The sequence below is a fragment of the Rhincodon typus genome, chromosome 13, assembly GCF_021869965.1.
Source record: "Rhincodon typus isolate 14 chromosome 13, sRhiTyp1.1, whole genome shotgun sequence".
NCBI lineage: Eukaryota > Metazoa > Chordata > Chondrichthyes > Orectolobiformes > Rhincodontidae > Rhincodon > Rhincodon typus.
In genome coordinates, this window is record NC_063344.1 from 65,031,896 (window position 1) to 65,052,115 (window position 20,220).

A 20,220-nucleotide genomic window follows, 5' to 3' on the forward strand; every position below is an offset into this window, starting at 1 on the left:
CAATCTCACATTTCACACAAATGATCACTTTATTCCTGTCACCTTTGAGTCCTTCACAGGACAAATGTAACAGCAGCAGCGGTAGTACTTAACCATGTATTCAAATGCTAAATTAACTCCCCTGCAGCTCCCCACCAGTGGGAGGGGATGTAGAAGGGGCAGGGGAACTGAGGTTAGGAGGTGCACGGCTTAGAGGAGGTTGGGGTAAGGATGGAGGGTTGGAAGGAGTGACAGCAGGATAGAGGCAAGGGTTGGGAAGGAGCTGGCAGAAAAGATGGTGGGAATGGAGGGCTCCGTGCGGTAAGGGGTGTGAATTAGGAGGAGTAGATGGTAAGGTGATGGAGGGGATTTTGTGAGAGGATGGTTTGAATAGGTGGTGGGATTTGGAGGGGCAGTAGGAGGACATAGTGTGGCAGGTTGCATCTTACTCACTAAAGCTTCTTAGACTGCATCTTCCAAACCAACAGCCTGTATGACTTGAAAGTGGTGGGGTTAGCAGAGTCTGCCAGAAGATTCAACATGGCAGCTCCAGTGAGTTGCCTCAGGACCCGGTGGATCACCACTGCTGGGACTTGGGGGGGGGCGACCAGTGGGGGTCCTGTATAGTGGGTCAACCTGCAGCAGGTGGCCTGCAGCTGTTCCAGAAGACAGCTCACCAGCACCTTCTCAAGGTCAACCAGGGATGGGCAATAAAGACTGGCTAGGCCAGCGATGCCCACGTCTCGCGAAGGAGATGGGGGCTGACCCTGCTTGGCCTGCTGTGTTCATCCAGCTCTACACCTTGTTATCTCAGATTCCCATCCTGTGCTGAACACTGACCTTCTGTGGAAACAGAGAAATCATGAACAAAGTGTTCATGCTACTATGACCTGGTATCATGGTGAGGATGGGAAAAGCAGGGTCAAGTGTCAAAAGGTGCTTAAAGCTGAACACGTGCAGGCACCATAGGACACAGGCTGGGACAGTGTTGCTGACATGGGTCCAACGAAATAGCGTCATAGGGTCATACAGCATAGAAACAGACCCTTCGGTCCAACTCGTCCATGCCGACCAGATATCCTAAATTAATCTAGTTCCATTTGCCAGCATTTGGCCCATATCCCTCTAAACCCTTCCTATTCATGTACCAATCCAGATGCCTTTTAAATGTTGTAATTGTACCGGCCTCCACCCACTTCCTGTGGAAGCTCATTCCATACACACATCACCCTCTGCATGAAAAAAAATTACCCCTTAGGTCCCTTTTCAATCTTTCCGCTCTCACCTTAAATCTGTGCCCTTTAGCTTTGGACTCATTTACCCCGGGAAAATCACCTTGCCTATTTACCCTATCCATGCCCCTCATGATTTTAGAAACCTATATAATGCCACCCCTCCGCTTCCGAAGCTTCAGGGAAGATAGCCCCAGACTGTTCGGCCTCCGGGTTTAACTCAAACCCTCCAACCCTGGCAACATCCTTGTAAATCTTCTCTGAATCCTTTTAAGTTTCACAACATCTTTCCTCATAGATGCACAAGCCCTGGCTACTGATTTAGGGCTGGACCAGAGCATGGGCCTCAGATCTGATGTTCAAGCTGCCTCTGTTCAAAAGCAGGCCTGCTGCTGAGTGATACAGCCCTCCAAGGCTATTCCAGAAATCCAGGCCCTGATGTAAAGATCTTTACCACTCCTCACCTCACTCAGCAACATGGAGGTAGTCAGGAGGATCAAACACTGGGTTCAATACGTCAGCTGCCTCCGGGCCTGGTATTCTGGTTGTTGTTGTGTTTGCTTTTTCAGGAAAACAGGGGCTCGGCACAGCCCCCGTGAAGTTCAGAAGGAGAAGACTAGTTTACATGAAGCTATGAAGCTGAGTAGTAGGATGAAACAAAACCAGAAGTTAAAAAAATAAACAAACACTTGCTTTAGAGCTTTCAAGTGACTCAGGAAAGATAACGGCGTAGTTATCTTATTACTGGACTGTTAACCCAGAGACCCAGGTAATGTTCTGGGGACCTGGATTGGAATCCCACTGTGGCAGATAGTGGAAATTGACTTCAATAAAAATCTGGAATTAAGAGTCTAATGGCCATGAAACCAGAGTTGATTGTCAGGGAAAAACCCAAATGGGTCACTAATGGCCTTTAGGGGAGGAAATTGCCATCCTTATATGTGACTCCAGACCCACAGCACAGGTCTTAACTGCCCTCTGGGCAATTAGAGATGTACTGGCCAGTGATACCCACTCACTCTCAATGAATAATAAAAAAAGAAAACTACATGAGGATGTAGTTGCATGTGAATGCTGAGGCCATGCATTATGACTTGTCTATCCAATTTGTACACATGTTATTTTGTCAGCACGGTGGCTCAGTGGTTAGCACTGCTGCCTCATAGCACTAGGGACCTGGGTTCAATTCCAGCCTTGGGCAACTGTCACTGTGGAGTTTGCACATTCTCCCTGTGTCTGCGTGGGTTTCCTCCCACAGTCCAAAGATGTGCAGGCTTGGTGGATTGGCCATGCTAAATTGCCCATAGTGTTCAGGAATGAGGGGTTTGGGTTTGGGTCTGGGTGGGATGCTTCAAGGTTGGTGTGGACTTGTTGGGCCAAAGGGCCTGTTTCTATACTATGATTCTAATTATTTGGGAATGACAGTATCTTAGAATCCCTGCAGTGTGGAAGCAGGCCATTGAGTCCAGTATACCAGTTATGATTACCAATTTTGATTTGATCTGATTTATTGTAGTCACATGTACCTAAGCACAGTGAAAAGCTTAGTTTGCGAGCGCAAAGGCTGATCATACCAAACAAGGACATAGAGATCAAAGGGTGCTTAGACAGAGTGAGGCATACAGGTTACACTGCACAGGAGGTGCGCAAAGCATGAGCAACATGAGCAACATTAGCAAGATCAACATATTTGAAGTTCGAGAGTCCATTCATCAGTCGAATAAAAACAGGGAAGAAGCTATTCTTGAACCTGTTGGTGCATGTGTTCGAGCTTCTGTATCTCCTGTCTGATGGGAGAGGTTGCAGGAGAGCACTACTGCAATGGGAGGGGTCATTGATGATTTTAGCAGCCTTTCTGCAGCAATGACAAATTTAAATGGAGTCCATGGATGGGAGGTTGGCTTCTGTGATGGCCTGGGCTATGTACACCATCTTTTGTAGTTTCTTATGGTCCTGGACAGAGCAGTTGCCATACCAGGCCATTATGCACCTGGATAGCATGCTTTATACGGTGCATCTGTAAAAGTAGTGCGGGTCATTATGGACATGCTGAATTTCCTAAGCTGCCTGAGGAAGAAGAGGTGTTGCTGTGCCTTCTTGACCATTGCGTATATGTGAGAAGTCCAGGACAGGTTGTCAGTTATCGTCACTCCTAGGAACTTGATGCTCTGTGGAGTTGGAATCTCACCTCAGCGGATCATAGATCACAGAACGCCTACAGTGTGGAAACAGGCCCTTCAGCCCAACAAGTCCATACCGACCCTCAGAGCATCCCACCCAGACCCATCCCGCAATGCATCCCCCTATGCAGAACTGAAATTCGAGAACTACGCATAGAGAATGGGGGAGCAGGGGGTTGTGCTCCTCTGAATAGAGGACATCGAAGGAAGATTGGATGGACATGTTCAGAATTCAAAATCATTGAAGAGCGTCGGTTGGGTTTAACAGGAGAAACTGTTTCCAAGGTCAGCAATTGGCAAAGAATCAGAGGAGAGATGAGATTTTGTTCCTGAGCAGAGGTGTGCCGTGATCCTGATGGTGCTGCCTGCATGTGAAATGGCAGCAGATTCAGCGATAATTATCAAAAGGGAAGTGGATAAATGTTTAAAAAGGGGAATATTCTCAGGGCTGTGGGGGAATAGGATTGGAACTCGTCAGGACATTAGGACTCAGAGAGGGAGTAGGAAATTCAAGCCCAGGCAGCTCTCTGAACGAGCTGGCACTGACACATTGAGCTGAATAGTCTCCCTCTGTGCGGCAAGATTCGAACGCGAAGTAAATCTGAAATAAAAAGCTCATTTAACTAATGGCAGCCGCATACTTGATTTTACCTCCTCCCCTATCTCTGGTAGGCTTGAAGGAACAAATAGCAAAAGCTTTTATAATTAGTTGAACTCCCCAAAGAGGTAGCATTCAAGTAAAGCAGCAGGTGCTGGCTGCTGAAGTTAGCTCTGGGCAGATTGGAAATGGAATTACTTATAAAAATTAAAAACCGGAGGGGTTTTGTTTTATTTGCAGGAGAAAAAAAGCAAATAACAGCACTTCAGTGCATTGAGTAACCAGTCAGAGCTTCTGATTGAGCATGGCTTGTCTACTGAGTGACACTAGTGATATCAGATCATCAGATATGGCACTATATCCACAAGCATCCTCTCCCTCCACCACCGACGCTCAGTAGCAGCAGTGTGTACTATCTAGAAGATGCCCTGCAGAAATTCACCAAAGATCCTCTGATAACACCTTCTAAATCCACAACCACTTCCATCTAGAAGGACAAAGGCAGCAGATATATGGGAACACCACTCCCTGCAAGTTTCCCTCCAAGCCACTCACCATCCTGACTTGGGAATATATCGCCGTTCCTTCACTGTCGCTGGGTCAAAAACCTGGAATTCCCTCCCTAATAGCATTGTGGGTCAACCCACAGCAGGAGGACTGCAGCAGTTCAAGAAGGCAGCTCACCACCATCTTCTCAAGGGCAAATAGGGACGGGCAATAAATGCTGGCCAGTCAACGTCACCCACATTCCCACAAATTAATTTTAAAAAAAACACCAGAACCCTTTCTTTTTAAAACAAATTCAAGGTATTTGTGATTAGTTGTAGGCAGTTAGCATGTTTATTCTGGAATCATTGTATTGCTCTATCATTTTGTTTGATTATGTGAGTCTGGTAACTGACCTGTACTCACTGTGCTTGATTGCTGTAACCTGGTTGTGGACTGAGAGATGAAACATACAAGATTCTGCAATGGCTCTGTAGGTTGAAAGTTTGTTTGTCCTGGTCAGGACACCTAGAACATGGTGTGGGGTGTAGTTTCACATCACAGCCTGGTCATGTTAGGACTGAAATCAGTTTAGTAGGAGGTTCAGGAGGTTTCTAGTGACCATAACTCCTCCTGGTGGCCAATGGCTATGATGCACACACTCACTGAGTAAAAGCAAAGAGATAAAGGCAAGAGGAGACTCCCAGGCTCAGTAGCTCACGGTTATCCCTGAGAAACGAAGAACAAAGGTGATCCTTAATGGTTGTAAGACAAGTCGGCAAAATAAGGGACACTCCTTTGTTGGTCACTCTGCTTGTCAGACAGCTCATCATCATTGGTGGTCCCTCGCAGATGAGGATGACTCTCTTCCACTCTTGGGGCAGAAGGTGGTCATGGGAAAGAGGTTGGTGAGGCATTAGTATGGCAGCACAATCCTTTCACTGTTTCCGCCTGGCTCCCGCATTTTCCCAACAGCAAGTCTTGAGGTACTCGACGCCTTCCCGGATGGTCTTCATCCACTTTGGACAGTCTTGGGCCAGTGATTGCCAGGTGTCTGTGGGAATGTTGCACTTCCCCAGTGAGGCCTTGAGGGTAGCGCTGAAGCACATCCTCTGTCCACCTGGGGCTTGCCTGCTGTTTCGAAACTGGAGTAGAGCATCTGCTTGGGGAGTTTTGTGTCCGTCATGCAGACAACATGCCCAGCCTATTGTAGCTGATGAAGGGTGGTCATTGCCCCGATGCTGGGGATGTTGGCCTGGTTGAAGGCACTGGTGTTGGTGCATCTTTCTTCCCAGCAGATTCGCAGGGCCTTGCACAGGCAGTATTGGTGGTAATACTCCAGCGCCTTGAGGTGTCTGCTGTGGACAGTCCACGTCTCAGAGCCACATAGGAGGGTGGGAACCACCACAGCTCTGTAAACCATGGCAGACAGCTAATCAGCTTGCAAATCCCCTCCAATAAGTTGTCGGTTTTTCCAAGGGGATGGTGTTTAAGATAGGAAAGCAGCAACGTTGGCTGCCCTCAAGCTATTCTCCTAAATATTTGATGAGTGAATGTGTTTGTTTATGAGCTTGCTTTGTATCAGCCCTTGAGTCATTGTCCAGTGACCTTTTTCTGCATGAGACTGAAGCCCAGTAATATTGGATTGTGGCTATCATTTCAAACCTGGAGTGGTTTGGGGTTAAGTTAAAATCCATTGTCAGGCAAGTGGTTTGAGCCTCGCGGAGAGACAAACACAGTCAGCAGTTTCTGGTTAATTGTAAAATCATATGCTGAGTATCTTTGCAATGCATTGACATTTTCTAACACAATCATTCACTCACGGAGCATTTAAACCATAGCCGGAAGTTGAGTGATTTTATGCCTTAATGTGTACTAAGCTGAATAATTTCAAGGTTTAGGGGCACCACATCTCATTCTGAACCTCCAGGACAATAACAGAGAAAGGTCCACCAGAGGTTACCGTTCTGCATCAGCTGATTTTTGATTCAATTCTTTTTTAACTCCCCTCGGTCATTTTTGAATTGAATTGATTTATTTATTTATTGTCACGTGTATCTTGTTAAAAAAACAGTGAAAAGTGGTGTATAGAGTCCGACACCATCTTAAATGTTGGAAAATAAACCAAAACATAGAATATAAAGGCAGAAAAATGAAGAAATAAAGAGAGAGTCCTACTTTACAGTCCATGTTAAGTGGTCCGCCATGGGCCATGGGCCTGGTGGCCATGCATGAGGCCCCTTCACCATGCCACTGCTGCTGGAACAAAAGTTGCCGCTCCTTGGTGCCATCTTACCTCCACCGACATAACCAGTGCCATCTTGGTCACACACCTGATTACAAAACCGGAATAAAAAATGCAGCAGAAATAAAGACTCGTGTGCCAACTAGCCAGCTAGAATAAAACACCCACTACGAAGAAGTCATTCCAGACTCAAAACATTGAGTTGTGAAGGAGGGTCACTGGATCCGAAATGTTAACTCTGCTTTTTCTCCACGATGCTGCCAGACCCGCTGAGTTTTTTCAGCAATTTCTGCGTTTGCTTGATTTCCTGCATCCATGTTATTTGGGTTTTATTTTCATAAAGAAACAAATACCAGCAGAATTAAACATGGCAGATCCTGAAAAAGCAGCCCTGAACCTAATCATTAGGACATGTGAAGACAAAAGTTAGACCGAGAGTGCGGTGGGATGAACTGTTGCTCTGCTTGCGTGATTCTTTAAAGCGGGGAAAGTGCCTGCATAAAGTTTTGGCAAAGATCTGTAGCTCAGGCTGTGGGTGAGGTTGTTGACCTGCTCACCGAGCTGGCTTGTTTTCATTCAGACATTTCGTCACCGTGTTGGGTAACATCATCAGTGAGGCCTCTAATGAAGCGATGTTATTCTACTCTGCTTGGAGTTTATACTGTCCGTTCCGTTATGGTGAGTAGTGTCATTGCCTGTTTTGTTCTGTATGGGTTTGTATATGGGGTCCACGTTTGGTGTATGTTTGTTGATTACATTATGGGTTGAGAACCATGCTTCTAGGAATTCCCGTGCGTATCTATGTTTGGTTTGGGCTGCAATAGTTATGTTGTCCCAGTTACTCACCATAACGGACCGGACAGTATAAATTCCAAGCAGAGTAGAATAACATCGCTTCATTAGAGGCCTCACTGATGATGTTACCCAACACGGTGACGAAATGTCTGAATGAAAACAAGCCAGCTCGGTGAGCAAGTAAACAACCTCAGAGTGCCTGCATTTTATGAATCACATTACAGTACATCAAGGCATTCTGCAGCACTTTACTCCAATAAGGTACAGATCCGCTTGCTATAATGGGTATTGTTGGTGCCAAAGTTACTTGCCCACTTTATTCAGAATTGTTAAAAAATTCAACAAGGTTGAACATAAACGTATTAAAGCCAAATAAAACTGCTGCGTTTCTGCCGGTCCTAATTCATATCAGTCATATCCTGGACCTCTTCTATACAATCATTAAAGGAATGATTGGCCAGTTGAACTTCCTTTGTGTCATGACTTTATCCAAAATCGGCAGTGATTTTGGTATCTCTGTGTTGCATATCTAGCCTCACATTGCGTCTACCCTGCACATCACAATGTTGTACACCCTATGTATCTTAGTGTTGTGTACGCTACATCGCGCATTGTTATGTATTCTACATCTTGCATTGTTAAGTATTCTACATCTCGCATTGTTGTATATTCTCCATATCATGTTGTTGTATATCCTACACATTGCATTGTCATGTACCCTATGTTTCGTAATGTTATGTACCCTCCACATCGCATTGTGTACCTCATGTGTCACATTGTTGTGCACCCTAATTATCTGTTAACTGTGTATTCTACATGCTGGATTGTGGTGTACCCTAGGCATTGCATTGTTATGTACCCTACTCTTAACATTGTTGTCTTCGCCACATATCACATTGTTGAGTACCCCATATATTGGAATGTTATGTAGTAATCATAAGGGAGTGGTTTGTACGTGTCTTTTGGGATGTTGTGTACAGGAATATATTATGGTGTTGCTGCCCATTCAGTTTCCAACTAGTATACTATTGACAGTGTCAATACATCTAAATTTGTAATTTCCCCTCCTTTTACACTGCCTTCTGCACAGGGAGTCATCAACATTTGGATTGTTGAGGCTTTGGCTCAATGCTCTTGATGCGTTACAATGAAGCGAGCATCAGGACTTAGACCATGATCTCTACCCTTGGCTGGACCACATCCTGAATCTGCTGTGGGCCAGGCTTGATGAGCAAGTTGCTTAATCGAGGAATTCCTTCTATAGCAAAACACAGCCTCAAAAAGCAAACTGCACATCACTGAAAAGGATACTGTTAGTTTCTTAAATTGCCTTCCAGTAGGATTATGTACACTGCGGACATTTCCAATGCAAGGTCATGTTCGCTCACAACATGTTGAGAAATGCAGAATGTAAAAGAGCAGGAGAATGTTGGGCCTTACAAAGCTTCCTGCATGACTGTGATCAATACTACATCAAATTATCAGTTGGAGAACCTTTGATGGGATCCACATAATGGATCTGGATGAGGGAGAAGGGGCTGAAAAGTCTCAAGTCTTGAAGTTTTGATGCGGACGCATACTGTTACATGCTTTCTTTCTGAAGTAATTTGCTCCCAACTGTATTTTTAGCCTCTGGCAAATAAAAACGTGTAACTCTTTAAGTACATTGGGCCAGAAAACATTGAAAACATAATTATTGATTGAGAGATCTTGACAACCCGCAACCACCTAATCCTCCCATCCGAGTCTCCCAACTTACCTCAACCGAGAAACATCAATACAAACAAAGTACTCTCTTGTTGTCCAATTCAATATCAATACCACAACCCAATGGCTGAATTATTTTCCAGTACCTTCTCTGCAAGCCTGTGCCATGTGTAAACAGTTTGAACCTAGGGCATCATTCTGAGCAATCAAGAGCTGTTTTAATTTCTTTAATCATTTGAGATTAACATTGAAGGAGCTTCAAAGATAGAGGCCAGTTTTTGAAACTCTCACTCTGTTGAGAAAGGGATTTAAGTCTCCAGTCACAGGTTTCCATCTATAATCGAGGCTAACATGGCAGTCTGGTACAGTGCGGGTGTTTCATTTATCGGAGCATTTGCTTTTGTGTGGGCAGCGGCGAGAGAGGATGCTGCTTGGAGTGGCGGATGAAGTTGGGGACGTGGGCCCGGGGAGCAGCAAGGCTGAGTAAATTGGCGAAGGGGAAGGCGTCCAGTTGGTGGTGGCTGACGCAGCTCCACCCCAGCTCACGGTCTCCAGGCGAGCGAGGGGCAGGTTCCAGGCTTACTCCCCTGGCCCACAACTGGCAGGCTGAGCCGAGGCTCCGAGTTTGCAGTTAGCCCACCTCCCCACCCCGTGTGCCTGATAGTGGACACGGCGTTGCGTTTGATGCTGGTGTAGGACCCTGTGGCACTGGTGGCAGCTGCATTTGTTGAGGTCGGCCCAGCGTGAACTCATGGCGGCGACGTCGGTGAAGGCGAGATGGCGCCAGAAGGTGGCAACTCTTCCTTCAAGCAGCGGCAGAATGGCGATGTGCAATTGCAGCAGTGTCATTGGTTTAGCAGCATAGACCTGAGGCATCGGCGTGGAGAAACCTTGATCCATGCCCATGGCTCAGCTCGAAGCGGAAGCTGTACCAAAGACCACCGAATCTTATTGAGATAACATTGTAAGATGAACTTCATTTTGTTTTTTGGCACTATATTCTGTGTTTTAGTCTATTTTCTGTGCTTTAGGATGGCACTGGGCAGCGGTGACATTAAGCAACACTTTCACTGTATTTGTAATAAGTACATATGACAACAAATTAAATCAAATCTAAGATGACTTCTCAAAGCTAAGCCTCCAACTACCCTGGTGTTATTAGAAAAACAATGAGTCAACATTCCTCCCTGTTCCAGCATCCTTTAGCTGACCATTCTTTCAGCGGGTCTTCAAGGGATGGCACTGACCTATCCAGTTGACATTTTTGCTGCTAACTCAGGATGATGATGAGCAAAACTATTTTCTCTGGGAGGGTTGTGCATCCTTGAGGCTGTCTACCCCAGATCCTGGTGGACGTTCCATTCTTGAGTACTTTTGAGGTTCAGATAGACTCAGTGTTGATCTCTCAGGGAATTGTTTGGAGAATGAGTGGGAAAGTGGAGTCGACGTCGATCATGCATGATCATTTTCGTTGGCGGAGCAGTTTTAACGGGCCATTTTTCTCCAAGTTGTTATGATGTTGATCTTTCCTTTGCTTCAGATTCCAGGAGGGGAGCCTCACTGTAGGATGAACAAGTGAGACGCAATATAAATATAATCATTTATTGCTGTTACCTGCTGTCATTCAGAATCTCAATGTCCTTTGCCTGTTTCTAGTTACACAAACAGGGTGGTCGGGAATGGATTGAAGGAACAAGCAAACAACCCGGAAGTGAAAGTCCGAGGACCTGACGCCATGGTGAAGAAAGTCATCGACAAACTCGTGCAAATCGATAAGGTAAGATGCTGAGACCCACATCTGTAAATCACTCAAATGGCTGAAAAAATTAGGCAAAGATTTTCCAAGTGTAAAAGGATTCTTGGCAATGTCATGACAATGATGCCCAGTGTTGGAGTGTAAGACCAAGTCATCTGCCCTGAGTGTGACTGCCTGATGAAAATGGACTCTTGTTCTGATTGTAGGCCAGATGTATGTTATGATTCAGGACAAAATCACCAAATTATGTTACAGTATGGTTAGGGACCAGTTAACATTACTTTTAAAGCAGACAAAAGGGGATTGACTAACACAATAAAGCCACATGATTCCATCATTTTGAACAAACGACAATACTATATGTGTTAGAACAAATTTGCAGTCTACAATACATGTCCAACTTCCTCCTAACAGTGATAAGCATTGGTAAGGTACTGTATTCCAATATCCCCTGCACTGTACTTACAATTGGGGTCTTGTGGCACAGTGCTAGTGTTCCTACCTCTAGGCCAGAAGGTTCAGGTGTGCCATAACATGTCTAAACAGGCCAATTAAAATAACTAAAAATACGAAATGTGATCAAGATAGAGCCACAGATTCCTCATCGACTGGATCAAAATCCTGGAATGCTCTCCCCAACAGCTTTGTGGGTCTACCTACAGCAATGGTTCAACAAGGCACCTCACTATCACATTCTCAAGGGCAACTAAGGACAGGCAACAAATGCTGGCCCAGCAAGCAATGCCCGCATTCCACAAGTGAAAAAAAAACCTCCCCTTCAACGTGAGATGCTGGGTCACCATTGCAAGACATTACAATTCTTCATCTTCACTGATCTGGCCTCGAAATTTCCTCTGAAGAGTTGCTTCATCACAAACTGCCTCAACGACTCCTTCTGTTTTGGTTCATCACCTTCTGTCCTGGACCCGTGGGCTCAGAAACTGCACTCCAGTACCCATTTACAGATGTAGCCCAGCTGTTCACTGACAGCTAGCTTTACCAAGCCATCCCTGCCCTGTGTTTTCCTCTGAATTCCAATCTTGTTCAGTGATATTAAGTAAATTCTGCTTGTGACATTTTCATCCCTGCTGCACTTTCATATCTCTGCTGCACTGTTGTATTGATGCTCACAGGTTTCTTCTGAGCCCCTTATGGCTTTCCACAAAGCCAGTGACCTTCCGACTTTCTGAGCTTCCCTGGACTTCTTCGGAGTCCTGACTTTAACACTTAGCCACGTACTATTACCTAGAACTTCTTCCTGAGTTCAATGTAACAGCTACTTTTGACTCCTCACTGAGTTCCCTTGCACAGAATCCCTGTTGTTCAGCTGTGTTCCCACCATACAACAAAAAAAATCATACTGCAAAAACTAATTGTCATCCTTTCTGTGTCTGTCACTGTCCCTCTCTCAGCTCACGGTCCCCCGCTTTCTGTTTTGCTAACTTCTCTAATTCTGTCTTTTAAAAGTTCACTGTCTCTGACTTTCTCTCTGTTTGAGCCCTTTCTGCCTCTGTGAATTTTTTCTTTCTGTGTCCGACTGTCTCACTTTCTATCTATGTGAGATCGTTCTCTTTTCAGATTTGTGAACCCCCAGATTATCTTGTTCCATCTTTGAGTGTTACCTGCATTCCTCCCTAGTTCTGTTTATCTCCTCATTCTATCCAGCTCTGCCTCTCTCACCATGTTTCATATTAAAACATAGGATATAGGAGCAAGAATAGGCCACTTGGCCCTTCAAGCCTGTTCCGCCATTCAATATGATCGTGACTGATCATCCATGTTCCAGTTTTCCCTCCATGCCCTTTGACCCCACTAGACCTAAGAGCGACATTTTGAAAACATTAAATGTTTTGGCATCAACCAGTTTCTGTGGCAGAGAATTCCACAGGCTCATCACTCTCTGGGTGAAGACATTTCTCCTCATGTCAGCGAATCAAACTTCACCAGCCCTTCGATCTATAAGTTTCCTTCAGTCTCCTGACTGGCCAACTTTAAAATTAACTTCTTTGCAATTCACACTTTGTGGGGCATATTAGACAGACCTTCCTGTCAGCTGCAGAATAATTCTGTGAGAATTGTGGGATGTTTGTTAGCTTACTTGGCTAAACAAGTTTGCAATACAGAGTAATACCACAGCATGTGTTCAACTCCTGTATCAACTATTGGACCATAGGATATAGGGCCAGAATTTGGCCATTCAGCCCATCAAGGCTGCTCCACCATTTGATCATAGCTGACATGTTCCTCAACCCCAGTCTCCTACCCTCTCCCTGAACTCTTGATCCCCTTACCAATCAAGAACCTATCTATCTCTGTCTTAAATACACACAACGGCTTGGCCTCCACAGACCTCTACAGCAATGAGTTCCACAGATTTAACCACCCTTTTGTTGAAGAAATTCCTCCTCATCTCAGTCCTAAAGGATCATCCCCTCACTCTGGGGCTGTGCCCTCAAGTCCTACTCTCTCCTACTAGTAGAAGCACGGTGGCTCAGTGGTTACACTGCTGCCTCACAGCACCAGGGACCCGGGTTCAATTTCAGCCTCGGGCAACTGTCTGTGTGGAGTTTGCACATTCTCCCTGTGTCTGCGTGGGTTTCCTCTGGGTGCTCTGGTTTCTTCTCACAGCCCAAAGATGTGCAGGTTGGGGTGGATTGGCCATGCTAAATTGTCCGTAGTGTTCAGGGATGTGTAGCTTAGGTGGGTTATAGGGGAATGAGTCTGGGTGGGATGCTGTCAGGGTCAGTGTAGACTTGTCGGGCCGAAGGGCCTGTTTCCACACTGTAGGGCTTCTATGAAGCATCTTCTCCATCGGCTCCCTGTTTCACTTTCATTTCCCTCTCTCAATTTGTCCCTCCCAATCTCACTTTGTTCCTAGCCTGTCTGAGTCACTCTCTCACTCTTGGTCTTCTGTTTTTCTCGATTCCTCTTTTGTCCCCCTCTTACTGTGGTGTTCTCCTGTTTTTCTGAACTCCTTGTTCTGAGTTTGTGTGTGGACAACTTTAACCATACAGTTTTTTTTCTGATGAAGGGTCTAGGCCCGAAACGTCAGCCTCTCTGCTCCTATGATGCTGCTTGGCCTGCTGTGTTCATCCAGCCCTGCACCTTGTTGTCTCGGATTCTCCAGCATCTGCAGTTCCTACTATCTCTGATTCGACTTTAACCATACAGTGCTGGTTGCTGTAGGATAGCCAGCAGCATTATACAAACTTATCTAACAAGTACTTAGTCAAGGACACAGAGATATATTTTGGTTCTTTGATCATATGTCACATCTGAACACTGCTAAGAGATTCCCATTTCAATCTTAACTCTTCCCCTGCAGGTAAAGCTTCCTGGTCTAACAGCTGCTTTGCATAAATCACTCGGTTGTGACATTGCACCCTGCCTCACTGTAAATCCAGTCGTATGAAGCCTTTGCTTCCAGTAGTGTCAGACCAGCATCCAAACTGACTGTTGACCATGTAAGCATGAGATGGCAGTGTGTGGGGAATTGATACCCTGTTACATGACCACAGTCCTACCAATCAGCAGCTGACCTCAGGACATGGGCCAGTGTTGCTCTGAACTCTGTTTTAACATTGCCTGTGCTCTTCTGAAGACTAAAGCAGTTGACATCCAGCAGTTCGATGCCTCATCTGTGCCGGGCGAATCTAGGAGTGTTACAATCGGTCTCAGGATTCCAGACCTAGGTGTTAACATCTAATATCGTATGAAGGGATGCCTGGGAGCTAATGGAATAAGGAAATGGACATTAGTAATGAAGAGTTAATTGGGTGTGAATTGGCTGTATAAAGATGGGGAGCTAGTAATCAGTGCAGTGTGAGAGTTTTATGGAGTGTGGCTAACTCAAATAAAGCTCGCACTAAAGGTGTGGACTTGAATTCTGTTTTAAATACGGTTTAACATTTGGAGGATAACAATAGATGCACTTTGACAAGGACAGAATCGGACAAAGCCCATGGTTGAATAGTACCCACTGCCCAAGTATTTGCCCGATCAGAGTGTTTCGTTTGTAATGCAGGTGCCAGCATTAATAATGGCTGTCATCTGTATGTACAGTTGCACCCCATAACATCTCACTGTGACTGTGGTGCAGCCTGTAACGTAAAGGATGCACTTTCAAAGACTGTTGAGGTCGTTGAGGTTGGTTGGCTCGCCGAGCAGGTTTGTTGTTTCGCAGACGTTTTGTTACCATGCTGGGTAACATCCTCAGTGCAGCCTCCGATGAAACGTCGGTGTGTTTTCCCGCCTGGTTTTTAAACTCTGGGGTCCGTTGAGATGGATTGCCTCACTTCCGGTTTTCCTTCGTAGTGGAATGTATATGGGATCAAGTTCAATGTGTTTATTAATAGCCTGCTTCGTGGAGTGCCATGCTTCCAGGAATTCTCGTGCCTGTCTCTGCCTAGCCTGTCACAGGATCTTGGTGTTGTCCCAGTCGAAGTGGTGGTTCTCCTTGTCCCTGTGGATTGAGATGAGTGAGTATTGGTCGTGTCTTTTTGTAGCCAGTTGGTGTTCATGCACTCTTGTTGTTAGTTTCCTTCCTATTTGCCCGATGTAGTGTTTCTCACAGTCTCTGCAGGGGATCTTGTAGATGACATTGGTCCTGTCCATGGCAGGGAGTGGGTCCTTAGTTCGGGTGAGCAGCTGTCTTAGGGTTGACGTGGGCTTGAGTGCCACTCTGTGTGCCACTTTCAAAGACTTGTTGCACCAGGCTGGACAGAATGACTGCTTACAGTGATCCTTTCAGAACATCTCTGGAGCCAACTAGCATTGGCACAAGCACTGGCCTTCCTCTGCTGTGCGAGAGCACTGTCCATCTCCATCCACTTCTGAGGAGCTATCCCTAAGGTGCACGTCACTTTGCTTTACAGTCAGAGACAGGCAGGCAGCTCTCACCTCCTCTATATCTGTGCCGAATGTGCTTCCTTATAACTGATTAGACCATTTAAGTTTAAAAACCATATCATTCAGGACCTGGACTTCATCCTTGCCTGCACAGAACTCAGCCTAGTGATGCCAATGGTCACAAATACAACCTGAGTCCAATTCCCACTAGAGGCTACTATTAAATCTGTATCCACCATTCTGCCTGACCGTCTATTCCAAATGCTAACAACTCAAAGGTCAAGGTCATTTTGTAAAGCTCTCTTGATTTCCATTTCAATCTCTTTACTTAAAACAAATATCACTGAAGAAGCAAACTGGAAAAAATAGTCAAACCAGCTTCTAAAGCATAGCTGTATCTTATATATTACTGCAGTGCCATTCAGTATTAATGAGTCCCTGTCTCATGATTCATGTACCAAAGACCATGAATATGTAAATATTTCTTTTACTGAAAAGATCTGGAAGGGTTTTAAGTAGAATTCTGTTTGATAGCCACTATTCCTTGAAGAAATGCTTGGTTTGATGTTTATAACTAATTGATAATGTGTCCGGTTTGGTAATCTGCTGTGATGTTATTGCAGGCACAAGGTCACACTTTTGTACTGTGATTGAACAAGAACATTTCAGGAAAGTAAAGGGGGAAGGCAACGGGCATAACATTCATTTAAAGCAACTGCCCCGACAGGAGAATGCGGACTGTCAGGATTTCTTCATGCCGATCAAATGCTTTCCCGTTGTTTAGAGTTGTAAAGAATTGATCCTGGTTCATACCTGTTATAAAGCACTAAGTGGACTAAGCCCCTTCCTGTTTGCTCCTATTGCATAGAACCTTAATGCACTAAACCTTCCTCATTGTAAAAGGTGATACTTGACTAACAACCAGGGGATTGGATTCCAGCCTGGCAGATGGTGGACTGAGGTAAAAGAGGTTTAATAAGAATTTTGTGGGGGTGTCAATCTGCCACAATCTAACAGCAGCAGAACATATCAATTATCTTATAAGTTCCAGAGCAGTGGAGGAGTCCTTAGGAACTTCCCAATACAGGCCTTTGGTGCCTACAACATGCTCAGGGAAGAGTGCAGGGCTGAAAGCTTTGAGATAGGAACCTAGACGAGATACAGTTTATCAAGGCCTTGCTACTTCCCTGAACACGTGACCCACATGTCACATAAGCAATGGGCCTTAAGGAGACTGCTGGAGTGCCCCACTAAAAAGATAGCTATTTTTTTCAAACAAATGACTTACCCAAACGTTGAGCTGGACCGTGCAGGAGAAACACCTCCTGGTGCCACATGAAAAGCACAAACTGTTCTCGGCCATCGTACGTTCCTGTCTCTGGGCTGCCATCAGCCACCCCCACCTCCCAAACTCACCTGAGGCTTTCACCTAACGTCCCACCTCCCCCACCACCACCCCTCGATGGTAGGGGATGAGGGGCTCACTGGTATCGTACCCGTTATGCCAAGTTGCCAATTTGCCAAGGAGCAGCCTCTGATTGCATTAGGCATTTGCTTTGGGCACGGCTTTGGGCACAATCCAGTTTCTAAGCGACGAAATTACAACCGAAGCAACAAGAACTTGGAACTGCAACTCAGCAATTCAAAGCAATAGTGATGCAGATGGTAAAGCTCAAGTGGATAAACCTGATTGTACCAGAACTGGTCTCACAAAAAGATTGGCTACAAAAGTTGCTAAGGTTTTCGTAAAACACTACAGGTGCACTATTGTCCTTAGGGAGTCACGTCCCAAGAACAGTTTTTACAAATCAAATATGAAAATTCAGTTAAGACTCTTCCTATTACCTGTGGTTGTGCAGACTTGCAATAAACCAAATCCCTTTGTATTCTCTCCCATTGCATAGGGTCATAATGGATCAAGCTCCTTATATTCACTGCCATTATGTAGACCTCCTAATGGACGAAACCCCTTTGTACTCACTCCCATTGTATAGAGTCCCAATGGACCAAATCTCTTGTGCATTCATTTCCATTGTACATTATTACAATGGGCCACATTCCCCCCCACCCCATTCATTTCCCGGTTGAGGATTTGACTGACATTGTTGCTGAGTACAGTTCATGTTTGCTTACTGCTTAATTGGAGAGGTGAAACAGATCCTCAAGAGGATGATTTCTCATCCTTGCACAGAAATACAGAATGAGGAGCCTAGTCATGCAGACACAGCCTGTTGTGACAGAGTTGAAGTCTGGAACAACATACGAGCAGATGTGTTCCACTTCCAGACCCTGTTGGGGGTATTTTGTGCCTTCCACTGTGGCACACTTGGTGGTGAGCAAGGTATTTAATTGAGCAGGAGGGTGGTGGTTCAGGATCCAGTCACATTCCTGCCGGGGGCCTGACTAAACCAAATAATGCCCACTTAAGGGTCTCATCCATCGCTGCTAATTAATACCCAGTGGTGGGGAAAGGCCTCGCCAATCAGGGATCCCAAAATGCAAATCTTGTTGGAGGTTTCTTGCAGGCTTCTTGAGGGGATGTCCCGTTCAAAAGGCACTCATTGAAGGACCTGACTGTAGGAAGGAGGGAGTGGGAGCTGTAGAATAAGGAATGAAGTCTGACTCTGTCATTTACTAATGAGACACAGTATATGCCATCACAGGAAGCGATGCAATGTCTTGTGATCTTTCTCCCTTGAGGCAAGATGAAGCCATTTTTTGAGGTAAAATTAAGGTTTTCCTTACCTCAGCAGACCCTTTAACAGCAAAATGAGGTCAAAAATAATGTAGAAGCCAACCCATGTCCTCTGTGCTAATGTCTTCGTGCCCGCGCCCCCCCACCATGGACCCTATGACCTAATGCCTTGAATCCTCTAATGCCATCACTCACCTTTGGCCCGGATGCTCATTTAGACCAGATAAGGTTTGTGTTGTGCACGCAGTCCTGTCTACATTTTGCCTGAGGTAATGGTATTAGTGATTAGTAGCATTGCCTCAATGAAGACCAGAGATATCCTGGCCCTACCAGCATCAGCCACCATCTTCCCAGTGGTGCTGCTGAGCAGTAAAGACGAGGTTCTGATGAGTTTCTGACGCGTTGCCAGCTCTTGGCAAAGCGACGTCAGCTGTCACGGTCCCTGGTCCCAGAGAAAGCCCACGGATGCCCTGTGAAGTACCTGATTGGCATTTGAGGTGGCAGTTATTCCTGATAACAAGTGACATGGACCACACGTTGGCTGTCTGGCCTGAGGGCAAGAGTCTCATTGTCATCATTAAATCCTGCCCTATATCTCCCCTGAAGGCACCACACCCTTCAAAATGGTTGATGCAGAGCTCCATAGGGAGCTTGAAGGCCACCAAGGTGAACAGCAATGTAGTTAATAGTTCAAAAAGGTCAGTTGCAGATGCTCCATCTTCCCCCAGAAAATGAACTCTAGCCCTACCAGTCATAGCTTATGATTTAAGGTGCTCCTCTGACCGGATTCTAGACAGTTCTGAGGTGTGACTGAGGAACTGAATGGACAACGTGCCTTATTCACATCAGATACAATCACTGGATCCTTCACTCAAGCCCAGTAGGACAGTGTGCTATCTTGCTGCACCACTAAACTATCCCAGTCAGGTCATCGATAACCGCAAACGCTAGTGTAAAAATGCTAAGGTGTCGCTTGGCGATGGTGTGAAGCCTCTTCTATCTGTGATAAAAGGATTTTTCATTTGGTTAGTTCAAGCCATCCCCTTTAGTTAAAGAGAAACAGGAGTCATCTCAATTGAACTAGTGACTGAATTGATTTGCATTATTCATTGTTGTCTTTTAAATAATGAATAAAAATAAGATTAAACATTTTACTTGCATTCAAAATTTAAGAAAACATTGGTCAAAAATTAATTAGAGCTGACTCCTGTCAACAATTCTGGCTGAATGAGATCTGTATATTTTATGAATGTAATCATGATGTACTATAAATATTTAGATTGAAATTCTAGAGCATAGTCGGTTTAACAGGGCTTTCAATTTCAAGGAAACATAGAGCAGAAGCTCGGAAATACTTTGAAAGACCAGCAATGCAAATGCAGGGCTAAATTTTGCTGGAGGCTACAATGAGTGGCAACATTGTGAAGGAGATTGGTGGAAAAGCTACTCGAGGGAACAGGAGAGTCAAACAGACTTGGCTAAAGTTAGGTGACAACTTCTCTTTCAATTCCTCCCACTTCCTACAGACAAAGGGGTTAGCCATGGGTACCCGCATGGGCCCAAGCTATGCCTGCCTCTTTGTAGGTTACATGGAACAATCCCTCTTCCGTACCTACACTGGCCCTAAACCCCACCTCTTCCTCCGTTACATCGATGACTGTATCGGCGCCGCCTCGTGCTCCCACGAGGAGCTCGAACA

General features: G+C 45.3%; 1 protein-coding gene across 1 annotated transcript in view; it reads left to right on the forward strand.

Moving 5' to 3' along the window:
- Positions 1-20,220, forward strand: part of LOC109917891 (glypican-5-like) — a 214,195-nt gene that overhangs the window by 132,265 nt on the left and 61,710 nt on the right. The window contains exon 5 of the mRNA XM_048604137.1: positions 10,879-10,999. Coding sequence (XP_048460094.1) covers positions 10,879-10,999 — 121 coding nt within the window. The remainder of the gene's footprint in view (positions 1-10,878; positions 11,000-20,220) is intronic.